General features: G+C 40.8%; 2 protein-coding genes across 4 annotated transcripts in view; one reads left to right on the top strand and one right to left on the bottom strand.

Moving 5' to 3' along the window:
- Positions 1 to 22,361, bottom strand: part of LOC110976844 (E3 ubiquitin-protein ligase DTX4-like) — a 58,404-nt gene extending 36,043 nt beyond the window's left edge. The window contains exons 1-7 of one of the 3 annotated variants that reach the window (XM_022230477.2): positions 22,088 to 22,361; positions 14,502 to 15,303; positions 13,470 to 13,546; positions 9,626 to 9,754; positions 8,289 to 8,350; positions 7,785 to 7,925; positions 7,130 to 7,291 (exon numbers count right to left, since the gene is read on the bottom strand). In XM_022230477.2, coding sequence (XP_022086169.2) covers positions 7,130 to 7,291; positions 7,785 to 7,925; positions 8,289 to 8,350; positions 9,626 to 9,754; positions 13,470 to 13,546; positions 14,502 to 15,303; positions 22,088 to 22,286 — 1,572 coding nt within the window. In that variant the 5' untranslated portion in view covers positions 22,287 to 22,361. Of the gene's footprint in view, positions 1 to 7,129; positions 7,292 to 7,784; positions 7,926 to 8,288; positions 8,351 to 9,625; positions 9,785 to 13,469; positions 13,547 to 14,501; positions 15,304 to 22,087 lie in introns of all 3 variants that reach the window. The other 2 variants (XM_022230476.2, XM_087141398.1) reach the window with 2 other exon arrangements.
- LOC110976846 (E3 ubiquitin-protein ligase TRIM33-like) lies at positions 929 to 6,477 on the top strand. The gene is made up of 2 exons (XM_022230480.2): positions 929 to 1,084; positions 1,973 to 6,477. Exon 2 carries the CDS (start codon positions 2,017 to 2,019, stop codon positions 3,898 to 3,900), a length of 1,884 nt encoding a protein of 627 aa, XP_022086172.2. The 5' UTR covers positions 929 to 1,084; positions 1,973 to 2,016; the 3' UTR covers positions 3,901 to 6,477.
- Positions 22,362 to 25,407: the final 3,046 nt, after the last annotated feature.

The following is a 25,407-nucleotide window of genomic DNA, read 5'->3' on the forward strand; positions in this document are numbered from 1 at the left end:
TGTATGAAGAGGGATTTCCAACATTTCACCTCTGCAACAGGTACAACTTCTGAGTGAAACAGTGATTCCAAATAATTATTTTCGAGAGGGGAAGGGTGTTTGCTGGCACAAACCTCTACATCTGCAATATGTGGCTTATGGGGAGATCAGACACTCCAACCTCATCGTTGAAAATACACCTGAGTATGTATATTGATGGCAATGAAAACGTATGGCCAATGTTAAGGCATCGGGCGACAAATGAAACAGCAAAAAACACCTCATTATTCTAGCCTGAAGCATCATGTGACCCTATTCTACTGGGAAAAAAGAGTGAAATTTATAGCATTATAAATGTGACAGCAGAGTCTGATGTCCTTAGCATTAATTTCATGCTTACTCCAACAGCCTGTATGTACTTTCCAGCTGACATACCGATATGATTTTTTACATACTTATAACAGACAGCCAAAAGGATTGAATAGTACTGAAAACTTAATTTAAGTCCTGAACCAAATTTCTGAGGACCATGCGTGATCAACCTCATCTGTCCATTATCCAGGCACTCAGGAATATCCTCTGGCCCATGGAGTTTTGCAAGACAAAAGATTGTTGACAGTCTTCATATCAGACCACATGACTGTTCCACTGTTGTTTGCAGAGCGCTTGAGCTAATGATAAAAATGACACAAACAACAGAGGACTGGTCAAGTGGGACTGGTTTAATGGTTAATGCCGCCAAATATCTCCACTGTCTCTTGTTCGGGAAAAAAAATCTCGGTGATACAAGTAAACAGGACTTTGACTGTGAGCTCTTCAACACCAGCTACGCAAATGTGCAACGGCAATGTCACAAAACATGCATACGTGTTATGTACAATATGGCAAATATTAACTTGTAAGGCTCAGCATGACATCACGTGACCTGACTACGACATCTACTGATACTAACGACAAGAATGGTACTGCCATCTTTGCTAATTGCTACTCCACAACAAATGTTCTTGCCTAAACCGAGTGGGTGTGGTGACTTTATATAAAGGCAGCGGACTTTATCTAGAGACAGCCAACAGCACCTGTCCATGTACACACACACACCATCTAAGTGAGTACCAAATACATCACAAAAACTTGTTCAAACATTAATATTTGCAGTGATAGTGTTCTAGCCACGGTGGGCGGTGCCAGAGGGCACCGCCAAGTACTGCAAATTTCCCAAAATTATGGTAAAAATTTTGACAAGATTACGAAGAACAACTGACATATACAGGTACATGCACCAGTATCCAAACTTTTCTGGGCTGAAATAAATTTGAGATTAAAACAATTTCAACAAGGTAAGTTTCTTTCCACCTATAACCACTTCCTGATGGGGTGCCCGGAACCGGAGATGTTGGCTTTATACCCAAAGCTGGGGTGACCAAAATCGGGCAAAGGAGCTTGGCCTTGTAATAAAAGACCGTACTCGGAACAAAAGACTGGGCTGCAGGGAATTGCCAACATTTTTTCAGTTGTCGATAGCGGAAGAAATCTGTCATTGTTTAGAAACATTATACCACTGTTTGTGGCATTCAGCATGAGCGGATTACGAACAAAGACAATGTGCTTCAGCACTCCAACAATGAGTGATACAATACCACCCCATGCTAATCTGATCCACATCTGAAAAGACGTAAGCAGCGCACTGGGCCAGATTCAGTAACTAAAGAAAATATGTGCTTCTTTAAAAGGCAGCAGGCCTGGCTGAAATACTCGGGTATCAATAGATGTTGTCTGTCAGATTAGAGTAGCCACCAGACAGTCATTCATGTGAATGTAAACATCCAATAAATGAAGTTATGAATTTTTGAAGAATTTTGAAAATGGAAAATCTTGAAAATCCCACGGGAATCCGTCATGCAACTTCAAATTTTGCCCGGCAGCATAATTAAACAAGAAAATTCCAGCAACAGATCTTTTTTTCCCCTATTTTATTTCTTATCAACTTCCTCAGGTGTGAGCGCCTTTTACCCTTCATTTTTCACATCCAACCGAACCATGGCAACTGGTGGCACAGCTGAGATTCTGGAGAAGATCGGCGAGCGTCATCTAGAATGCTCAATCTGCTACAAACGCTTTACTGATCCCAAAATTCTGAACTGCATACACAGTTTTTGCTTGACATGTCTCAAATACTTGAGAGAGAGCCAAGATCCACTTGCTGTGAAAATCCAATGTCCCTTGTGCAGACGTGACACTGAACTGGGAAGAAATGGAGTAGAAGATCTGCCAACCAACTTCACACTGAGTGCCCTAGTGGAGGAGTTTGCAATACAGGAACAGCTTTTACAGGGTCAAGGGTCAGAGATCAAATGTCAATGCTGTGAGGGGAAATCTCAGGCAGTTTCATTTTGCATGGACTGTGCTCATTTTCTGTGCAAAGACTGCCAAAACGTACATGAATCCCTGGCACGGACAAAATCTCACCAAACCTACACGATAGCTCTACTTCAATCAGGAGAGATTGCCTACAAGAGCAAACTAAGAGAAGATCCAAAATGTGTACAACATCCTTATCAGAATCTGAACATTTATTGCAACACATGTCAGCAGTTGATTTGCACAACTTGCTCTGTTCTGAAACATGAAAAGCATTCTTGTGTTGATATATCTGAGTCTTTTGATAAATGCAAACAAGAAATTGAAGGACTGTTGGCAGATGCAGTGAAGAAAAAAACAGAACTGAAGAAAACCAAGAAAAACATATCCAAGGCTCACAAGAAGCTAGACACCATGTTTGAAGCCACTAACAAGAAGATCTCCCAAAAGGCTGACAAGGAGGTTGCTAGGATCAGGGAGATGGAGCAGAAACTGAAGCAAGAGGCCAAGGAGATCTATCAAGACAGAGTCAAGACACTGCAGACTGCTGAAGACACCAACAATACACAGCTGAATGTAGCAGAGCTGACACTGGATGAGATGAACCAGCTCCTAGCTCAAGAAATTAAGGCAGAGATTTTAGACCTCAAGCAAAAACTCGTTCAATATCTCCAAGGAATATTAAAAGAGGAGCCAATATATTTGCCCGAGAAGTTACACTTCATTGACTTTCATGAAGGGGATGCTAACTCACTTGGACAACTGGTCCTTGAAGACACGTGGATACTAGCGACAGAACTGGACTGTGGCAATTCCAGAATCAACTCTGTCGCATCTTTCTCAGACAATGACATAGTTACAATAAATGGTAGATACATGCACAAACACCTGCTGGCGTACGTACCTACAAATAATCCTAAAGTCCCCTTTGTCTCACACAAACTACCAGGAAAACTTTTTGATGTAAAACATCCCCACAAGGTTGCAGTGAACAGTGTAGACCACCTCATTGTCCTAGATGGTCCTGCAGTCAAGACCTTCAGCAGAGAATATCAACTCCTCCATCAGTTCCAGCCAGGAACTGATTTGTACATTGAACCAACCTGCCTGGCAGTGGATGAGGACAATCTGATAGCTGTGGGCTTCAAGGCCAGGGAAGAGATCAGCCTCCACAACTCAGACGGGACACTTATCAGGAAACTACCAGCACCAATGATTGGAGATCAGCTCGCAGTCAGCAACAAACGGCTTGTGTATGTTAACAACACAGAGAGCAGACTGATATGCAAAGATTACAACGGCGAAGATTTGTTCTACGAGGAAATACGTCACCCTAGGACAGTTTGCTGTGACATTCATGGCAACATCTACGTTGCTACGGGTGAACACTCCTTGATGAATAGGTCGCAGACAGGAGATATTTATCAATTGAATCCAGAGGGTAAAAACATGAAATGTGTAAAGACGAAATGTAATCTTTGTCCAGTTACCATGGCAACCACACCTGCAGGCAATCTGGTGGTTGGTGGTACCAGCAAACTGCATATTTATCGTCGTATCTGAAAACCGAGTCTGACTCGCAGTTCAAAAACAAAGGAAAAACAAGAAGAAAAAGACGGAACTGTGTGCCTACGGCCTAGCTGCGAGAGGAAAAATACAATGTGCATGTATCTACCTGTTATTTTCCTTGCTACATGTATAAGTACACCAAGGAGCAAATTCACTGACTCATTGTCCATACACCTACATGTACTGTATGCCTTGCATTGAATGAATGTACTGTATATGTACACTGCTTAAACTTTGACATCCACTCTGAACTTTGACTTTCATGTATTACACTGTATGTACATGTATCTGGGACTTGGTTAGGGATGCGGGGAAGGGGGCAATGGCACAAAATGGTTAAAAAGTCTGAATTTTAAAAAATTGTTTTGATTTGGTTTAAATGTTTCTATTTCCAAACGTCAACCTACATGTAACCCATAATCTGCTTTACTTCTCAAAGGGCATTTCAGAAACATTTTACAAATATGGCTGGCATTTGAATGTACATGTATACACTATGTTCAAAATTCTGAAAACTTGCATTGTTGAAGAATATGATCTACTGTAATATTAATGAAATGATTATAAAAAACAATGGAAAGCCAATGTTAAAATTATAAGTCTTTTAAACCATCCAAGAATTGCTAACAGAAGAATGCCTGTACAGCACATGGCTACCATTGGTATAAGACCGTAATCCTTTTGTATAGAGTACCAAACTGTGACGTCACTGTGAACCAAAAGGTGCAGTGCAAATGAATGGAGTACGCGCGTGTTGGTTCACGCGCTGGTTCTTGCGCTAATACCTTTTACACACTAATTGTGGGCATGACGTATTCACTTCGGTACTCTATTACTCCTGCCAGTAAATCATAATGTGTATGTTGCTGTGCAAAAAGCGGCTACACACATTAGATGCATAATACGGGCGATTCACAACAGTGTGCCTCCAAGAGTTTGCAGCGCATTAGCCAGGTGCACTATTGTGAATCGCCCGTATTGAGGAAGCCATAAATGGGTCATTCTGCAAACTCAGGGTCCAAAAATGAGACATTATCGTGTCCCTGTTACACCTGACCTGTGTAATTTGACATGGAAATATCACTGAAATTGATTTTAGACTATTTTACTGTATTTGTTCGGCAGGTAATTTGCATTAATTAATTCATCACTCTTGGAAATTAGAGAATGTGTTCTGAACTTACAAAATCACGTCAGATGTAACAGGGAAATGAAAAAAATGGATCCCTAACTAAGTGTCAGTGCAGTGACATTCACATCTGCAGGACATCTGGTGTGAAGTGATGAGGTTTCAGTCTACTATCGTGTTTGAAAACTGAAATTTTTCTGTCAAATTGGAAGCAACAAAGAATATGTAAATACATCATTTGTATGTTAGGATAACACTTACCTGTACAGTGATATGAAAAAATGCCCCTCGGACAATCTCAATTGTTAACTCGAGGGAATTAACATCAAACGACAAGTAACATACACACAGGTAACAAATAACAGATCTAAAATGTGCATTTGAAATTCATAAGGAAACACCTGCCACAAACTGAACTTACAATGTAACTCCAAGACACCACCAACCATTCTCAATCGTACTTTTGATTTATTCTCAATTCATTTCACAGACTTTTGGAAAGTCTATTGAGCCCAGCAAATTGTCATGACTGTCGCCAAAGCCTGAGATCTTATGCTCTACATTCCAATACAAACCACTCTCTTGACCATCAGATGTACCTACTAGGACCTGGAGGTGGTGACAGCTTAAGAATTAACTGGGTTTTACAGATTTAATGTCAGATTTTTGGAAACCCAGAGTAAGTTTAAGTGTATGTGCAAGTACAATCAAATCAAACGGTTGATTACATAATTAGATTGTGCCATAGCATAAACTTAAAGGAGCATTTGAATGATTACGCTTGTTCAGTATACATGTATGGCTAACCTATTACCAAAATGTTGAATGGTACTGAGTAATCAAATGTTAGGGTGTGAACAGATTTGGAAAAATTTTCAATAAGGTTTGATATTTTTAAAGTAATCTAATGGATTTAAGCTGAACAAGTGTGAAATTTCATAAACAAAATGTTTTTATCTCGATATTGATTTATCATGACACTTACATTTGCTTATTTACTGCTCAATAAACGGTCAGTCCTAAACCTGTGAGCATCTTGCTCAAAGGCCCATCAGAGAAACAATTTCTAGCAATGTAACAGGCTTTAAGAGTAGCCCAGTTGTTATCTACAGATAAGTTGAGGACCAAATTGCTTGCAAAAATTGATTAAGTATTATCTGGGCTTTGGTAAATGTTAACGATGTGGCAAGTTTTGCTTCTTATTGTTAGCAGGCATTTAATATATAATTATGATGCTTGTATATGGCTTTCATTTCATTTGTGTCACAAAATATTGTGTTCAGAAGATGTATCAGAAAAAAAAAATCTCTTTTGTGAACCATAATCTTTTACTATTGAGATGAGAAACAATATTTTTCAAAACAGGAACCTACGGTATTTTACAGCCATGGCGGAAAACAATTGAGAATTGTGCTTCACAGATTAAATTTTAATCCATTCAATTTTTCAAAACGTTACAGGATCTTTCATTCAAAATCTGTGATTACCTGAGTGGAAACATTGTGGATGACACTGGCAAACCTTTTTGTCAACCATTATGGTATAACTTTTGATTCAGCAAGCTTGTACATGGCTAGCACTTTACTCATAACCAAAACATTTCATATATTGAATATTTTTGTCAACATACATTACTCTGTGTAGACATTTAATTTGTTGGTGACAGCTATTGGTCAGGAGACTAAGGCCATCTGTGCCTCTGCCGCTAACTTTTTGAGATTTTAATCACAAATTGGTTTCACGTAAATCTTGTAGAATTTTACTTTTTTCATGTTTATTTATTAAGCACTGATTGGTCTGTCACCAAGGAAACCTTCTCCACCAAGAACCAGTGTACGTAGCTAGCAGTCAAATTAATGAAAGAACCCGCCAGAACACCAGTGAAAATACAAAAGGGTGTGCTTATCAACACAGGCGTAAATAGACAAAAGATTAGACTGTTTGGTGGAAACAAAGGGGTGAAGACTTTCAACACTTAGTTAGTAAAAAGAGTTTTTCTCAAAAATAAAAACGCACAAAGAATGCTACTATATTGTTTGATCTTGAGATTTATTTATGGGTCCTTTCCTACAATGCCTCTCTTGTCGTACTTACCTGAGTTCCTGGCGGTATGTCATAGATGATGCGAATAGTGCCACAATCAGGGAAACCTTGAAGCGACGGAGGAATGATATGATAATCCATGCGACCGGACGGTTGGTTGCCGTGTTTGACACCGTAGATGGTCTTACAGGTTGGACACTGTATGCTGCCATCCTGGACATGGACAAGTACATGTACGCCATCAATGAGACAGTTCAGTATTTCAAATAGCCAAGGTCTTTCACGTACAAAGAGCGCATGAGTCAGTGTATGGCTACGTTGACAGGAAAGACTGTAGCTGTTCCCCAATAGCCTCATACTGGGCATGTGCTGTCGGGATACTGAATTACATGTAGGCTCGTTCAAAAATTTATTTAGCACCATAGCAAATCAAGGATATAATCTTTGTGGCTCGTACGCAGGTGGTGTACAGTTCAAAATTTCAAATAAGGTACGGAAGGCAGGGGTGGGGCTGAGGGGGGGTGCACACATGCCCCCATTACCCATTTCTGATGGTTAGGCCACTGGTTCCACAATGCAGTGTGATACATGTTTGGATGTAGTAAATCATGCACACAAGTTTAATACATGTAGGAACAAGATGTGGCCTTGGGAACCGCTCAAGAGTTTCTTCAATCTCAGTTTTAGTTTTCAATTTGAGACTCACCTTGGGGCCACTGTTGTACATGGCGTGAAGGCAACCTCTATGGAAGAGATGTCCACATCTGCTCAACTTCAAGACGACGTCATCCGTGTCTTCAGTGTAATGGGAGCCTTCGCTGAGCTTCTCATAGCAAATTGGACATTCCTGGAAAACATGATGGAGGAAATTCAAGATGGAGGGTCGACTTTCGACAACAATCAAAAAATGTCTGGACAGATGTATCCCGAGAGAACTTGAAAGGAGAAATGTGAGGGTCAGGTGCAAGGAAGATGACTTCATGTCAGGATTGGTAATGTTGCAAAATATAAACTAGAAAAATTGGCTGGAATGATTTTCTAAAGGTGCATTTTATTTTGAATTTGGCTTTCTTTCATGAGGATAGACTTTAAACTCAATTTTAATGTAGATATACGACTGATTCTGAAGCCATACGCATCTAATTGATTTATGGCAGGAGAAAAGAAAGAGGGTACTTGTAGTGATATGGAAACCGATTTTCACTGGTACCTCGTCCGGTATCTTCTTGACCTTGTTGACATACTTTTTCATCACATCTTCAGGAGAATCCACTGAAAATATGATACAGACAACAATACTTCATTAAGATTTCTCACAGTTTACATAAACCTTTAGCGATGATGAAAACACAAAAGAAGCTGTCCACAAGTTGGCTGAAGTAAGACGTGCACAGCAGTCCACTGTGTATGAGCGCAATACGAAATTTGGAAAAAAAATGGAGTTTAGATGCACCACACACAAATCAAAGGTAATTAGTTTAAATGTCGCTCTTGGCAAGTACCCATATTTAAGCTTACCAAAAAGAGTGCACGGCATGCAAGACACCCACATTTCCCTTACATACATGTACCTAGTGTGGACGTTCCTTTTCATGCAGTTAAGAAAACTCAGTGAAAATACTCATTTTTCTGGAACTGGGAACACGATTTTCAGCTGGCTTTTTGTACAAGGTTTCCTTGACTATTCCTCTTCCAATATGACAGATGATCCCTACCCCAAAATGCCTCTAAACTTCTTTTTCAGAGAAGGGGAAACGTCCTGTGGACGTGTGCAAGTCCACAGAACGTCTTCCTTTCCTGCATCGTGTGGACATCTTTTGTTCACAAGTCCACACTTTGCCGTCAAGAGTTGCCCATATTTGAAAATCCTTTCGACACATCACTGTTTTCAACTTTAAAAGGCTCCAATCAAATTGAAATGAGAACAAAATGATCAGTGAAATCCACTACACATCCATTCAAGAAAGAATGGGAATATAAGCAACAACTGACATGTGTACACATTGTACTTGATTGTTTCAGGAAACTATTTAACAGTTTAAGTCTCATTTACTGCATCGCTCCCAACATATCTTTTTAAGAACCTTTTAAAACAGCTCCGTGCTGGTGCAGATTTCATAATATGCAACAGAACACATGCCAAGATACCACAAAATGCTGTTTTTGTGTAATTTGCTTCCACAGAAAGTTAAGACATACACAAAATGGTACATGTATGGAAAGTTTTTTTTTTTAAGTGACTCTATGTGTTGTGTTTTTTAGCGGGTGAAGGGTCGTGTCTATGCTTGGGATTGGATCTAGAATGGGAAAATGATTTCGGATCATCTGTTAATTATCGGTTGATTTTCCCCGGTGCCCATGTACAAATTACATGTACATCTTGGATACCAGGAAAAATCAGCCAGACATTGATTAATGGTCACAGACAGCACTTTGTCCATTACTAAAGTTTTTAACACTGGTCTATGTCTTCTTTGCCAGTAAGGGAGAGCTTGTGAGGTACAGGTTACATGTACATTCAGAGCCTGCCAAGCAATGTGACCGTACCTCTGATGAGCGACGTTGTCTTCTGCTTCTTCTTGCTGGGTTTAATGCCTTCCACCGGCCGGATACTCCCCTTGGAGATGGGTGGGGGCGAGAAGATGGGGATGGGCGTCGGGTGGAGCTTGACGGGCACTGCAGTGGAGAGCAACAGGCCCGTGATGGCTGGTTGGGGAGGGCGAGGGGCAAAAGGGAGGTAACAGAATGGCCAAGAAGGGCGCGGCCACAAAAAAAAAGAGAGAGAGAAAAAAACCAGATGATGCGGGCGGGTGAGGTGTGAAGTGGTGGGCGTGGTGGGAGATTAAAACGTGAGTATGAAAACAGGAACCATGGGAAGGAAGGGCGGGGTTTGCTTTTGGTTAGCCAATCAAAATCCACAGCACACAACTTCAAAATCCATGAAGCATGAGCGATGTATAAAGCCTACATGTAATACCTCTCAATGGACATAGTTCAGAGGCATAGAGGGCGCTATTAAGCCCAGCATTGAAGGCAAGTGAAAAGAGTAGAGGTTGCATCTGACTTGGCTACAGCCAGCGATAGTACATATTTCGATCAGAAGTGGCTCTAGCCATTATGCAGAGGCTTCCATCGGAACATACATATTATTTTAAGCCGTAGCCAAGGCATAAGTACTACATGTATGAATGAATTCAGGGGATACAGAGTTTTGCCTCAGATCCAGAGCAGAAAAGGTTGCCTCAGAATGGTTCATTTTTATCATAGGGGTGTTCTGCTTTTCGCTCGGTGTTCTTAAGTAGATTTACCTGTATGTGCATAAACTGAGGCCATGTCTGAAACGGGCTTCCAGAGCTACGGCTAGGTCTATTGTCTATGCATCTCCACACTTTTCCAATGGAACGAAGACCTAGACCTAGCACTAGACAACCGATTCAGATGCAGCCTGAGGCCGTGTCCGAAACGGGCTTCCTGTGCTATGGCTAGGTCTTATTGTCTACGCGTCTCCACACATTTCCAATGGAACAAAGACCTAGACCTAGCACTAGACAACCGATTCGGATGCAGCCTGAATTTATCCACTGCTCAGCCTCTGGCCGACTTGTGATGTCAGGACAAAAGTTACTTCAACAGTCACATCAGTTTCATTTTTGTTTCTCTTTGTTTTTTCTCTAGGGCACTGCAAAAACTGCCTCCAAACACCAAATTCAGAAGACCACTGGTTCTTTTCCTCCCAAAGACAACTTTGAGATGCCCTGAAGCATGGTATTCAAGTTTATGATACAAAAGTACCAGCATTTTGTTGATGGTCACAGTCATAACAATTTATTAGTTAGCAGCCATGTGGAACAAAGGGACCATTTTATTATTTAAACCACACAAATCAACTATTGTTAATATGAAATAGATGCACAATTAAACTTTAATTATCAAATATTACGATGTTAATGTGTGAAGTATATCGTGCACTGTTTGTGCATAAGGAGGCCAGATTGCATTAAAAAGGGAAAATAAATCAACTGTAACACACACACGAGCTCTTGTTAATTTGAAGCAGTGCAATTTTTCCTTAGTCGGTGAACAACTTTGCACTGACCTCTTCAAATGTCACAGAAAGCCACCAAATGCAAAGTAATCGGTTTTTGGATGTGAAATGAATGCTAATGTTGAGTTGCCATGGTCACTCAAAGAGCAATTGACTGATTAACGAATTGAGATGAATATAGGATTATGCGACTAGGATATCATTGTGATATTCTGTCCATGTGAAATGAACAAGCCAACAATTAAATTACCTTTGACACATCACCTGAACTTGTTAATGGGAAATTCTCCACTGTGTACGAAACCCATAGATCACTCAGTGCTGTCAAGGGACATTATGCCCCATAGTCAAGTTATTCATTCTAAACTCTATCATACCTTCCTCAATCCTACAAAATCCATCCAAACACTGCATACATGTAGATTTGAAAGGGAAAGTGTTGTTCGTGCACACACCACTTCGCCCACGCGCCACTTCGCCCACACTGTACATGTACGTATCCGATAGAATGCACATACCTTAACTTCACTTATAAAAGTTGAAAGTTGCGTCATGTACACTGACTTACCACTAAGACATTTTCAGTATTTTTTCTGTGCTTCAACGCTCTCCAGAGAGTAAATCATGACTCCTGATATTTGTTTTCCTTGAATGCATACCGGTACTGACAGATTCTATCAACATTTTACACACTTTTTTTGCAGTTTACAATACTTGCAGTCAGCCATTTAATGTACATTTCATTTCAAAAAGGTCCTGCAAGATTGCCAAAAATTTTCTGAAGCATATTTGCATTTTATTCTTGAACATGTGCATGTACCGGTAGCAGGCATGAAGTCACATGCAGGTCATTAAGCATGTTAAGTAAAGATTGATTAATCTCTTCATACATGTCCAAGTACTTGTATCATAAAAACAACCAGAAAATCTAACAAATATACATGTACCAGCAAAAAACTTCCAAGGCGGCTCTCTACAATTTGGTTGAATTAAATTTAAAATTTATCATGATGGTTGAATATGACTCATGTGAATTACAATGTACATGCACATGTAAGTGTAGGGATATACACGTACACTGTACAGTACAGTATGGACACAAAGACAGTCAGGCTTCAATAGAACGATACAAGAACGAGTACATGTACTGAGCAGCCCTCCATTTGCTGAATGAGTATTTTTACTACCAGCAAAGGGTTAAAGGGGCTTTGTAGCATTAACATCATTTCAGTGAGCTCTGGGGCCAATTTCAAAATTTGCTTAAGCGTGAAAAAACCTTGCTTGACAAATCAGGTTACCAGCCAAATTTTCATGTGATGTACATTGTATATTGTTTTGGAATGGTATTCACCTGTCTTTTGGTTAGCATGACAATCACATAGATTATGAGCTGGTAACTTTTGTTTTTTAAGCAGGGTTTTTTTCCGCTTAAGCAAATTTTGCACTTAAGCAGCTCTGTGAAATTGGCCCCTGGTTCCAGACAAGAGGCCAAGATACCATGCACTCAATGCAACTGTAGACTTCAGACATGCCCATCTAAAACACTGCTGAACGGCGGTTTATTCAACCCTACCAGCAAAAATATATCTCACTCCAAATTCACTAACTGTGTACAACTCACAATGCAAAGTTTCAATGGCACAGTCATACGTGACCCGGTACATCGAAACTAGGACTAAATCGCAAATTGACTTTTTGAGATATTTACATGGTCAGAAAGAGAATTTCATAAGCTTTCAAGTGGTACACATTACAAGTGTGTTGATGGTAACCTTTCATACATACACCTTCAAAATATACAGAAAGCGCCACATCAATATTTTCAAAGTTTACCCACATCCCCACTTTACTCATGTTACTCGGCCATTATGTAAAATAGCCTCAGCGACTTATTCCTAATTACTATATACTGGGCCACATACACCTGGGCACCATGAACAGTGTTTGTTAACAAAGGCTGATTTTAAAAAATGAGAGAATTCATCTCATTCAAAGTTGGGATATTTTACAGCAGCAATCTTCAATTTCTCAACCAAAGTTCCTCATCATTATTAGCTGAGATTTCTTCCTCAAATAACAGAAAACCTATAGATGTTGAAGGGCACATTCTTTTAGAAGAAAAAGACACATAAAAGGCAGGCTTCTCTTTCATCTGCAAATGTTAATGATGCTTGTGGTTACTCTGTGGATGGGCCAACGCCAGTAATGTTTGTAGGACTTGAAAGTTGCCAAAGTAGCAGGGGCTGGTCAGGATAATCCCCGAACCCATCAAGGAGTATTGTTAACAAAACCGACCTGAGATTTTCAACAATCTCTGCTTCAATCTTCTGCGAGTTGCTATCTTACCTGTCATGACCGGGCTAAGTCGAGCCCCTGCTGCGTGCGCTGGTCTCGCTATGATAGAGTTGGGTGTCGACTGAGACCTAGATATACATTGTATAAGAAAAGACAAAATGTTTGCTGCAGGCTGGATTCCAAGTTCACCATGTCAGATTGGGTGTACCAGCACATGTGTGGGTGTTAAATGCCATTTTTCTTTTCCTTTTGGAAAGCATTTGGCTTCCGTTTCCAAAAGGCTGGTTGGGACTGAAATTGCTATACAAAACGTTTCTTCTTAGCAATGTCTTGTTTTTATTTCTACCGGTAATGTTATATCCCTTTTCCCGCATTAAAAAAAAATTCTACCGGAATTGTCTTGAGGGCAACAGTTTTTCATCACAAGTATGAACGCATCAGCAAAATACAATCAGGGACTGATGCCACAGAGCTTTTAAGAGCTAATAAAAAATGCTACATGTACATGTCAGTCTGAACATACATGTACATGTACAGTACGTGCTATCTGCTTAGTACACACGTTACCAACCAATGCACAGTGAAAAGTACATCAACTGACACTTGTTCCCTGCTCATTTTTGCTCAACAAATAATTGACAAAAATGATATTCTCTGTGTGGCCAGCTCAATAAAAATGAACCCATGTGTATATCATATCATGCAAATATGCCATACCTTTGTGCACACTCAGGTGAAAACTGGCCACATATATACGTTTATCATCTGACCTTGTAAAACAGTGGGCATACATGTACTGTATGTGGTAATTTTCACTGTCTCAGAGCCAGCTCGGTATTACAGTGTATGCTCAAAATGAAGGGTGTCCAAGGCCATTTGGGACCTAAAGTAAGTGCGCACTAGCTCTGCGCTATCAGCATGGCCATACACTTATTCACATGCATGCTTTGTTCTTGAGTGAGCTTGCCTTTTTGAAATGTCAAACCGGCTCATGAGGCCACACTTCCGTTTGGCTGAACAGAATCAATAACTCAGACAAAACTGAAGTAGTTACGTACAAAGTGCCAACTCTTTCGAACTGACCTTGTCATTCTGCCTGCCGCAGCAGCAGCAGCTAAACACGAAGTTGTTGAGCTGGAGCTTATCACAGCCCCGCTGGACACGCTGGGCCTCTCGTTGGCAGAGCCACTCACCCCTGCCATGGTAGCTGGTACGCTGACAGACCTCGGCAGGGAGGACCTGGTTCCGATCCCTCCACTGCCTGAGCTAGTCCCTGCTGCGTTAGGGTCCGGTGGTGAAGTCCACGCCACAGTAGCTCGTACTCCACTGGTAGCGGCCACTGATTTCCGCGAGGCCGCTCGCTTACCGGGGTGTTTCTTGCCGGCCCGTCCCAAGGAAGATGAGGCAGAGGTTGAACAGTCAGACCCTTGGGAAGAGTTTGAATCGTCCGGCGCCGCTGTCGTGGCGGTGGGCTGAGACGACGGCTGTGGGGGCGCTTGTAGACTGGTCGGCCTGCTCAGACCGGCTGAACCACCATCATGCGAATCCTCCTCCACAGACTCCATGCTGGCGCTGGAGCTGCACTGCGCAGGCGTGATCCGTGGGTACCCAGGCACTGGCAGGCACATCCGTCGTATATTGCGAACAAACCCGGTCCCCGAGCGCTGCTGCGTCATGGCCACAAGGTCCAGCTCATATGGCAGACAGCTGGGTGTCGTGGACAAGTCAATGCTACCGTAAGGATGCTGGTACGCTTCTTCAATGATACAGGATGTGTCAACGTCATAAGGGCACCAGTTATAGTCATCCTGCCATTGCCATTCAATGTTCTTCCCTGGGGCAGAGGTAGCTTGGAAGGTACGTCTTCTTATTGAGCGTACCGTCCCTGTCAAAATAGATAAATTTTACAGAGGCTGTGTGAATAAATTGACAATCATTTTCAAAAGTGACAGCAAACCACATAGGTTCGATTCCAACCTTTAGGAATGTGGTACACGTTGCATTGGGCAAATGTTAACTCTATGGGCCCCCAGCTGAATCAAGAGAGGGCGCCATTTTCTTAGCAACGGACGCTCCTTTGGTCGGAACTGAACTTCACGCATTACGGTTGCATCATTACCAAGAAAATAAACATGACCAATGCCACTCTTTTCCACCAATGGGGGTGCTTTTGCTAGAGGCGGATACCAGGTGTTACCCTTAAACTTTAGGGCCTGTTTCTTTCGCACAGATCTGAATTTGGATTAGTAATCTCCAGTTGGCTCACTAACTCCAGAACCCACCTAACAAATGGTGCAAGCCAGAGGCACCAGTAGGACCAGAGAAACAAAGAGGCTCTTAATATCATTGATTGCTTGCGATGCCCGCTGCTGTATTGGATTTGAGCCAGCCGACTCTGTGGTTCAGTGGTTAAGAAGTTTGCTCTAATAAGCAGGGAAAATGGGTTAAGAATTCCATCCAAGCCAGTTAGTGATTTTTTTGTAAAGTCCTACGCCATTTCTTCTGGATTAGAAGTAGGCCTATCCATATCGCAACAGAGATCTGTTCATCAACTTTCAAAGAGGTCAATGAACTCCTCTTCAACCAAATTCTCCTGTTGCCCACTACTGAGTAGGGAAACACAGCTGTGCATGCGTGTCCATGATGCAATCAATGGATGACATCTCGAGGAGATGTACGATAAGATAAATTCATCATCCCACATCCCTGATTCCACACTCCAAGGATCAGATAACATCTGCTCCCATCACCCCAAGCAGTTTGGCATTCTTGTCAAGACGAACACAGCCTCCTGTCCGCGACACTACAGTGTACCTCCATCTCTATGCTACACTGAGCTCCTTGACCATGAAACCTAACAAATGTACATGCCTTCTTGTTAACACAATTTAATCATGCCAAATGTACTGATAAGCTTTCACCACATGATGTACATGTAAGTTTTAACATCAAAGACCCTACCCTCATCCTTAAATTCTTCACAGCTTGAGTAGGTGGCTTCAATAGCGTCTGAGAAAACGATGTACAGTGTTGTACTTGTAGACAGTCGTACACACACACACGCCCCGATGCAACCCCCTTTCTTGCTTTATACATGTAGTTCACCGCACATCACCTCCGATGTGCTTACGCATACAGTACATGTACATCATAATGTCCGATGAGCCAGCCACGGCACGAGTTGGCTCAATTAACAATGTCTGAGGCCGCCCCTATGGACTGGCTCCGCTAATAATGGGGAAAAATCACTTCTTCTTTTTTTTCATTTGGCAATGGAGGAGGCAGTTCCATGACTTGGGAAAAAAAAAAAAGCTGAAAAAAGAAGATTCTGAAACAAAAACCAATCAGTTGCAGGTGAACTGTGGACCGGAGGGCACGATAACACCGTGAGCAGCAATACCCACAGGTCTATCCATTATTTCCGCAATGGAAATGTCAATTATTCAATTACTTTTGTCCTTTATTTCCTGTCAAATCCTGAATACCAGGAATTTTAGAGGTACCGTACAGTTCAAAGAAATCTGTTTGACTTTATTCTCTAGCACTCTGCTGCTTGCTGTGTATAGTACGGCCAATATCATGACCCCTTGAATTTTCAGAATTTGATGTTGAAATTATGCCACGGACTTCAAGAGTTGAAAGACAAAACCCTATTGGAAACATGCATCACCTTCACGGCTTCGGGTTGCCTCCCTCATTTTCAATTTCTGGATTAAAAACATCGGGCTGATGACTTCCGCGGGCTGTTTTTCCTTAGTTTCCTTGTATTTTATTGTAAACATCTCAGTAGACAGACTTGGCTCGATTACATGAAGTCGTGAAAGAATACTAGAGGAGAACACACGCCACATTAATGATTCACTGATTAGACTGGGAAGGGTTGTGCCAGATGAGACCCAACTGAAGGTCTCAGTGCATGAGGTGCATGTAGAGCTTCACGTGCAAGAATAGAAGCTTATGACCTGGAAATTGGAAAATAACTTGTCCACATGCATACATTCCCTTTAAGCATTCTATATATCCAATGAAAGCTCAACAATAACAACCTTCCTAAGTATACAGGTACATATAAGTAGGTGTACGTGTACATGTACCTTCTTGGGCCTGAGGGCGTGTGATGTCATTTAGTCTAACCAGTTGTAAAATGGAAGCCTTCTGCATGAGATAGAAAAGGCACTTACACATAAATGTCTTTGCCACTTGGACTAGTTTCTTTTTCATATTTCTAAAACCACATTACAAGAATTTGCTTGACTCAAGGCTAATTTCCTGCTTACAAACAGCAACATCTCAAACACAAGCGTTGATTAAAGTCTACATTTACAATTATATGAGCTCTCTCCTTCCATCCTCTACCCTGACTCTCATCTCAGTGAATTCCCCATTCTCAGTGAATTCCCCTGTCTCAGTGAATTCCCCAGTCTCAGTGAATTCCCCTGTCTCAGTGAATTCCCCTGTCTCAGTGAATTCCCCAGTCTCAGTGAATTCCCCAGTCTCAGTGAATTCCCCAGTCTCAGTGAATTCCCCAGTCTCAGTGAATTCCCCAGTCTCAGTGAATTCCCCAGTCTCAGTGAATTCCCCAGTCTCAGTGAATTCCCCAGTCTCAGTGAATTCCCCTGTCTCAGTGAATTCCCCAGTCTCAGTGAATTCCCCAGTCTCAGTGAATTCCCCAGTCTCAGTGAATTCCCCAGTCTCAGTGAATTCCCCAGTCTCAGTGAATTCCCCTGTCTCAGTGAATTCCCCTGTCTCAGTGAATTCCCCAGTCTCAGTGAATTCCCCAGTCTCAGTGAATTCCCCAGTCTCAGTGAATTCCCCAGTCTCAGTGAATTCTCTAGTGAAAAGTCACCGCATCTTGAAATTGCCTGTAACCTGATCTGATTGCTTTGCCACTGCAGTGTCTTCTCTAGACACCCCCTTACCCTCCTTAAAAATTTCCTGCGATACGTCACTGATCCAAGACTGCATCAGACATTGCAACCATGCTGCAATATCTTAATTTAACAATAACAGTGCACTGAACAAATGTCAACACATACACCCACATGTATGTGCCTCGCAGAATACGTTATGTACTGGCTACAATGTACATGTACATTTATGCTTCAAAAGTAAAAAAATCAAGCATGTACATGTACATGGTGTAATAACAGACACCCCAAGGCGGGCATAGCACCTGCGTGCACAGCATTACATGTAATATGCCTAGACATGCACCTGCTATGCCAGCATGGTTTACAGGTACACAAAAAAAAGGAGCAATTTTACATCCAGAGTCGTCAACCCTGGTAAATGGCTCATGATGACGTAGGGACACTGCTCTGCTGGGGATCTTACGGACTCACAAATTTCCCCTCAGGGAAGTCTCACGACCGGAAATGCGCCAACGAGACGTGGATTACCGATTGGCCGCATTAGGATGGGGAAAAGAAGGTTCATGAGAATCATGACGGTACACAAAAAAAACAGGGAACATTTTCATGCTCAGAGAAAAACGGTAATTTACTCGTTTTCTCAACAGACAGACAGAGCTACTGTACATGTGTTTTATTGAAAACAATTCAACATTTGTTTAAAGTGGAACACTCACTGTGATAAAATTTGGGGCCGTGTAACAAAATAGCTGTGTTTCCTAAAAAAAAAAAAGTGGGGCTGGGCGCAGGAGATTTTTTTTCTCCCTCTAAATTTTTTTGCCACAATTGTTACAGGATAATGGCCACTTAATTAATAAATTAACGTTGTGGGTATTTGAACGCATTTGTAACATGTGACAATACCTGTATTGCTCTGATATTAGGATGTACATGTACATGTAAACATGTAACTACATGTATGTAAAAACAAGAAACAGTTCTTAATGCATGTTTCCCAGCCTACCCTACACATGTATATCGATGGCGTGTACTGAAAGTTTCAAGATGGAATATACCGGTACATGTACATGTATTTGGGACTACTGCAATGTATTTTGTGTCTTACATGTACCGTATGATACAAGTTTTCAGCCTGTTAAATGGAGTAACATGGAAGTACATGTATCTGTGGAGTTTTCCAGGAAAGTCATCGAGAGAAAACAGCTGTTTCGAAACGCGGCCATTTCAACTTGGCCTGATGCAAAGGTATTTCACTACCTTGTACTGTAAGTGTGTCAAGAGAACCAAATGATTGCCACTTGAAATGTTAGTTCTTCTACAATGATGTCAGCTGCATGCATGTACACATAGCCAGGACTCTTACTCAGGACAATAGAGTCAAACATACGTGACCTGTCACCACAAAGTGAGCTGAAGTCAGAATTTTCAACAATTGAGATTTCAGTATTTGTGAATTCAACGGAATGAGAGTTTTCCTATGGTACATGTACATGTATGTACATGTACATGGAACAGTGGGGGTAAAAGTATACCTAAGGTGACAATGTGACATTATTGTGGCAGCTTTGCATCTTTGCTTGCGACACTGTTTCAACATTTCTGACTGGGCACAAATAATGCTGTCATCAAAATTGCCAAAATAAATGACATTTTGAAATATCTCATCCTGAGAAAATTTGGAACTAAAGACAGATTACTCTTTCCAAATTCGACACCCTAAAACTAACTTCCATTTCAATATTTGACTTTGAACCCTCAAAATAAGAAAGCGTGGAATGCCACTTTATGCTAATTTTGTCATGACAGATCACATACATACATATACATGTACACGTATGTAAAGGGCTTAATGTCTTAACAATTCTATTTTTTCCTTCAAATTTTCAGCGAAGGAATAAAGATGGATGACATTTTTTTTTATGTAGGTTTGGTTACAAATACTACAAAGGCAATTCAAGGAAAGAGTACAATCCACGGACATCACTTGACACCATGCATGCCCTGTGCATAAACCCAATGAGACTGGTCCAAAAAAGTCACAAGTGTTTTCTAACTAAATTATGCTTCAACATTTCCCGGATAAATTTGACTTTTTAGGACAAGATATCGCATTCCGATTGCTGACAGACCACTTCAAGGAACAATTTCCATGATTGTCTGTATATAATTCATCATGTATAACTCTTCATTCATTCTGCACAGGGATTTGCACGGTTTCCTCCTTTTTTGCTGCAACATGACAAAAATAACTGAAACCTTTTTGGTACAGTGTGGGAGATATTCATTGTGCATAGACAGCAAAATTTCAGGCATATTTGACAGAAAGGTTAAGAATTTAGTCAATATATGTACATGTACTTCAGACTCTCCCCATAGACCACAGCAATATCTAGTCAGTCCCAAGTGTGAAATATCAAACAGCCACCAACTGACCAATCAGAGAGAAGAACCAACACTCAGTGATGTCATCCCAACCATGCAAATTGAACTCATTAGGTAAAAAGTACTCATTTTTCTCTTGTAGTAAAAAGTGAATTATTACACGTATATAATAACATGTACATGTACGTGATAATGTAATTGCCTGTCACTGAAACTGACAGGAGGTTTTCCCTTTTGTCCAGCATACATGTACATGCAGCTCACACATACAGCTTATAACCAGCTTCCTTAACAACACAGGTACTTAAGCCATCATAACCTGGGGCTTTTCCATTGGGCAGTTTTGAAATAATAAGTGCTACATCTGCTTCGGTAACAGGAGCGAAAAATAAAGAATGTGCACATCTTTCATCAAGAAAGTGTTCAAATGAACTGCTTGATTGAGGAAGTTCACTTGCTATTTTCTTGCCAGTGTTAATGAAATAATCATTGAAAGCATTAGCAATATCAGAATCAATTTTAGCATCCCTTTGCGTATAATAGGACGGATTTTGTTCAATGTTTGTTTTACTAAGCAACGAATTAAGTACACGAAGTGTACATGTATCTTTAACATTGTGCATGTACTTCTCTTATTAAACTGTTCACCTGAGTAATCATTCTTTGCCATTCTTTATATTACATGTAAACTTGTTTTTAAACATGTAGGCTTATTCATTATGAACTGTAGGATTCTGAAGGTATTTTTATACAAGTGTTTTTTTTTTCTCTGATTGAGTTCTGGGCCATTTTCCAAAACTCGACTTGGTCTCATGTCTCAGGCTTCAACTGTTTTTTACTTCCTGACTTTGAGGTTGTAAGCGCAATAGTAAGTCTGATAAAGCCACCATGGTTCAAGTAAGACGCAAAAGAGCCAAACATTACAGTACTTTAATTTATTAAATTAAACGCTTCAGGCCCACAATCAGAGATTTGATTTCCTACACGGAGCCTGAGACAGAGATGAAGTTGAGTACTGGAAAGTGGCCAAAGATTCCTTCTGTTACCAAGGTGATTTGACTTAAATTAATGCGACTTCGGAGCTCACACTAATACACAATACTAGTACACAATTTAAGAAGTTCTAATACATGTTATGGTCAGAGGCCTCTTCAACATATCTGGCATAAGTAATTCCTGCCAATAAATGTCATTAAGATCTTGGTTTAAACACATTAAAGTGATGAGCGTTTCTTTTATTGAAATTATGATTGACACTTTTTGACCTCTCGAATGTGTAGTCGTACCCTCGTTAATGGAACCACTTTAGCTGGCAAAATACACCCCATAATGACTGACTGTCGCTCTAAATAATGTGCATGCATGTGATGGTGCATGGGGAATTAAATGTAAACAAAAACACAGCTGTCCACTCACCTGTGTTCAATCTCTTTTGTTGACGGGTATTGAAATCGATCTCGTACACGGCCATGGACGGATCTATATCACCCAGACGAAGCATAAGGGTCCGACCGTAGTTCTCCTCGATTCCACGGGCGATGTTGGGTTGATAAGGTCTCCATCGCCCGTGATCTGTGAACCATTCCCACACCACAACGTCACCTTCCTCCGCCATTTCCACTAATTTCTGTGATTATTGGATTAAAGTCTGGTGCTCCTGCATCTATAATGCAGCTATTAAGAGTAAATGATTAAGGTCTCAGACTGCGGCGTACGTCGATGCGACGAAGGCACATGAGCGCACGCGCGCACTGAACATCACAACGATATGCGCATGCAGGATCGCAGAACGTTCTCTTAAAAAAGCAACTTTCAGCACCGAAATGCTTTTTTAAAACCCTCCCACTGACCATAGAAATGCTCTTTGATTTCGTCCTAAAATACCGAGTGATAGTCCAATCGGAGCTATTCAATTAACTATCCACAATTCAGGAAAATTGAAAAACAAGAATTAGACACTTCTGTTTTTTTAAATTTAGTTTCGTTTGTCGTATGTTTCGTCACTTGATTCGTTTGTTGATTAATTAAAAACCAAAATCAAAGACAAATCGTTTTAAGTTGATTTTAAAACAGATATATATAGAGCCGTTTCTCATTTTTTCAGTTTTATACCACCAAAACGAGAAAAGAGATAAAGAAGTCTTTTTGTTCCTCGTGAAAAACGTATGCCTAATTTTAGTTAAAATTTATCAAAATTCCCATTTCTTTCATTGGTGACGGAACAATTTTCAGTGGGGGGGGGCATTTGTTAAACCATCGCACATTTGCAATTTATAGGCCAATCCATGAAGCCCCACTCCATTACCGGCACTGCAAAAAAGTGGAGGGCATCCCCCCCCGAAGTGGGAGGGCCACTCCCCCCCTACAAAGCCAGTGATGTCGTTTACATGACACGTTTTTAAAGAGGCAACTTACGGTGGCCCTAAGAGGGCACTGGCAAGGAGAAATGTCTTTCCCAAATTCCGTGCAGGAAATACGTCACAGCTACAATCTTGTAAGCCATTGTGGGTTGCTTATACACGTGTACACGTACATTCGCTCAGAATTAACGTGCGCAGGTGTCAAGCGGGGAAATGCTTAAATCATCCCTATTCCTCTCTAATCCAATTAGTACAGGTGAAAAATTACGCCTATAAACCTAGGAATATCATGTCGATCAGGGCGGTGGTCAAAGTACAACGACTATCCCGCTCTCCATCGTCCTCGTCAAACTGTCCTATCTCTGCCAGTGAACACTTCTGAAGATGAAAGTTGGTGTTAAATTGTTCGTTTTTGGAAGTAACGAATTCCTCATAATCCTCTATTTGTCAGACCTCCTTAATTCATCTAATTTAGCTATGGTGAAGACGTTTCTCACATTATAAAGTGACGGTTTATTATTAGCTATTCGTTTTCAAATTGATTGAAAAACGAAAAACAAAAGGATTGTTGTTTTTTCGGGGTTTTTCTCTGTGTTGTTTCGTGTTTTTTATTTCCTATTTTCAAGTGGAAAGACACAAAACTTTTTTTTTCGATTCTCCATTTTTAAATGAAAAACACGACTTTTTTAAAGGCCCTATTTGGTTTTTCCTTTTCAAATCGAAAAACTAAAAAAAGAAAATGTACAGTACTAGAGAAATGAGAGAGCTGAGACAACCTCAAATATTGAAAAATTTCTCCCTCTCAAACATATTTTAATATCCCCAAATCCCCCAAATCCCAAAACCATGTCCCTGCCACCCAATTAAGGCAACATTAGTCGCAGCCCACGCCACCTGGTTATGCACTCAATCCACAGCCGTGGAAGAAGACCTCAAACTCCAAGCGAAAAAAGACGCGCGACGCTGGCGGCATCGCATCTGCTTGGTGCGGGAAACGAAGCACGTTCCTAAGCGCTATCGCCCGCATCAGATATTTATTCCAAATTATATACTTTGATTTTGGTGGGTTTAAAAATTGAAAAAAATCTCACACTATATCAAACTCGCAAAACCGAAAATGCCAGGAAGAAAACAAAGACACAAACCTAAACCTAAAAATTATCTCTCTAAAAGTTGCATCCAATGCCAAGGATGTTTTGCACGTAACTTTTGCCAAAGCTAGGTGTGTACACTGTTTAGACTGTGTAGATTGCAAAAAAAGTTTGAGTGTAATGGTTGCAAAAGTTGCGTCGATTGTAAAGATTGCAAAGATTCTGCCAGTTGTGACGATTGTAAAAATTGTGATGATTGTCTAAGTTAGAATTTGTGTACTATCACCATGTTACAATAGCACATGTTGTATTGCTACTTAAGTTCAATGCACGGATTGACCGTCAGCAGTAGAACCGCTTTCCAAGTAATGAGCCTCACTTAAGGAATGACTAGTTGAACCACAAGGCCCTTGGGGAGGAAAGCAGGGCTGGACCGGATGGGTCATGAGGCAGCCCACTGGCCTTATAAGGAAAAGTCAGTGTTCATTAATTTGACTAACCCTACCCTCAAATCCAAATGAACCAAACATATTCATGCACGCTGTATTAATATTCAAAGAATAGTAGCTAATACCTAATAAGGCAAGGAAACTTGTATGATGGATGAAAAATGGAATGTCCAGCAAATGTATAAAAATCCCTTTGAGTTCAGGCAATTTGGCAGAGAGCCGCACATCGAGCCAGCCGAATAAACCACATCAACTACAGTAGGCCTACAACTTTGTCTCAAGTCATCCTCTTGTGTCGATTCATATAACCTGTCGGGTTTTAGTACCAAGGACATATAAATGCTGTCACAACCATTCTAAATATAACTGCACACAATGAAAAAAAGCACTCTGAATCATAAAATTAAATAAGCTCTTCCTTCAATTGAAATCCAGATTATCAAATTTGTAAAGATAAAACTATACAATACTAACGAGTTAAATTTCATGGGTATAGATTTTCCCACGCCCAAGTCGCAAATTCCACAAATCGAAGCTCAGAACAACTTGTCGATTAACTTGTACGGCTACGACAGAAATAATGCATCGTTTCCTACGCTCTACATTTCAAGAAACGTTTCAAACAAAAAACCCATTGATCTATTACTAATTGCCAATGGCTGTATGGAACATTACTGCTGGATTAAAAATATGTCTAGACCAACGTCGAACGTCATCAGCAATCATAACGGCCGAATATATCCATGCTGTAGATGCGAATCCCATTTTAGAACCGCCGAAAGTTAGTTCAACATAAAGAAGATTGCCTTGGATTAAACGCTCCACCTTCTCAAGTC

This window comes from Acanthaster planci, linkage group LG09 (assembly GCF_054643075.1).
Source record: "Acanthaster planci isolate LZ-2023a linkage group LG09, COTS_SCS, whole genome shotgun sequence".
In the NCBI taxonomy this organism is placed as follows: Eukaryota; Metazoa; Echinodermata; class Asteroidea; order Valvatida; family Acanthasteridae; genus Acanthaster; species Acanthaster planci.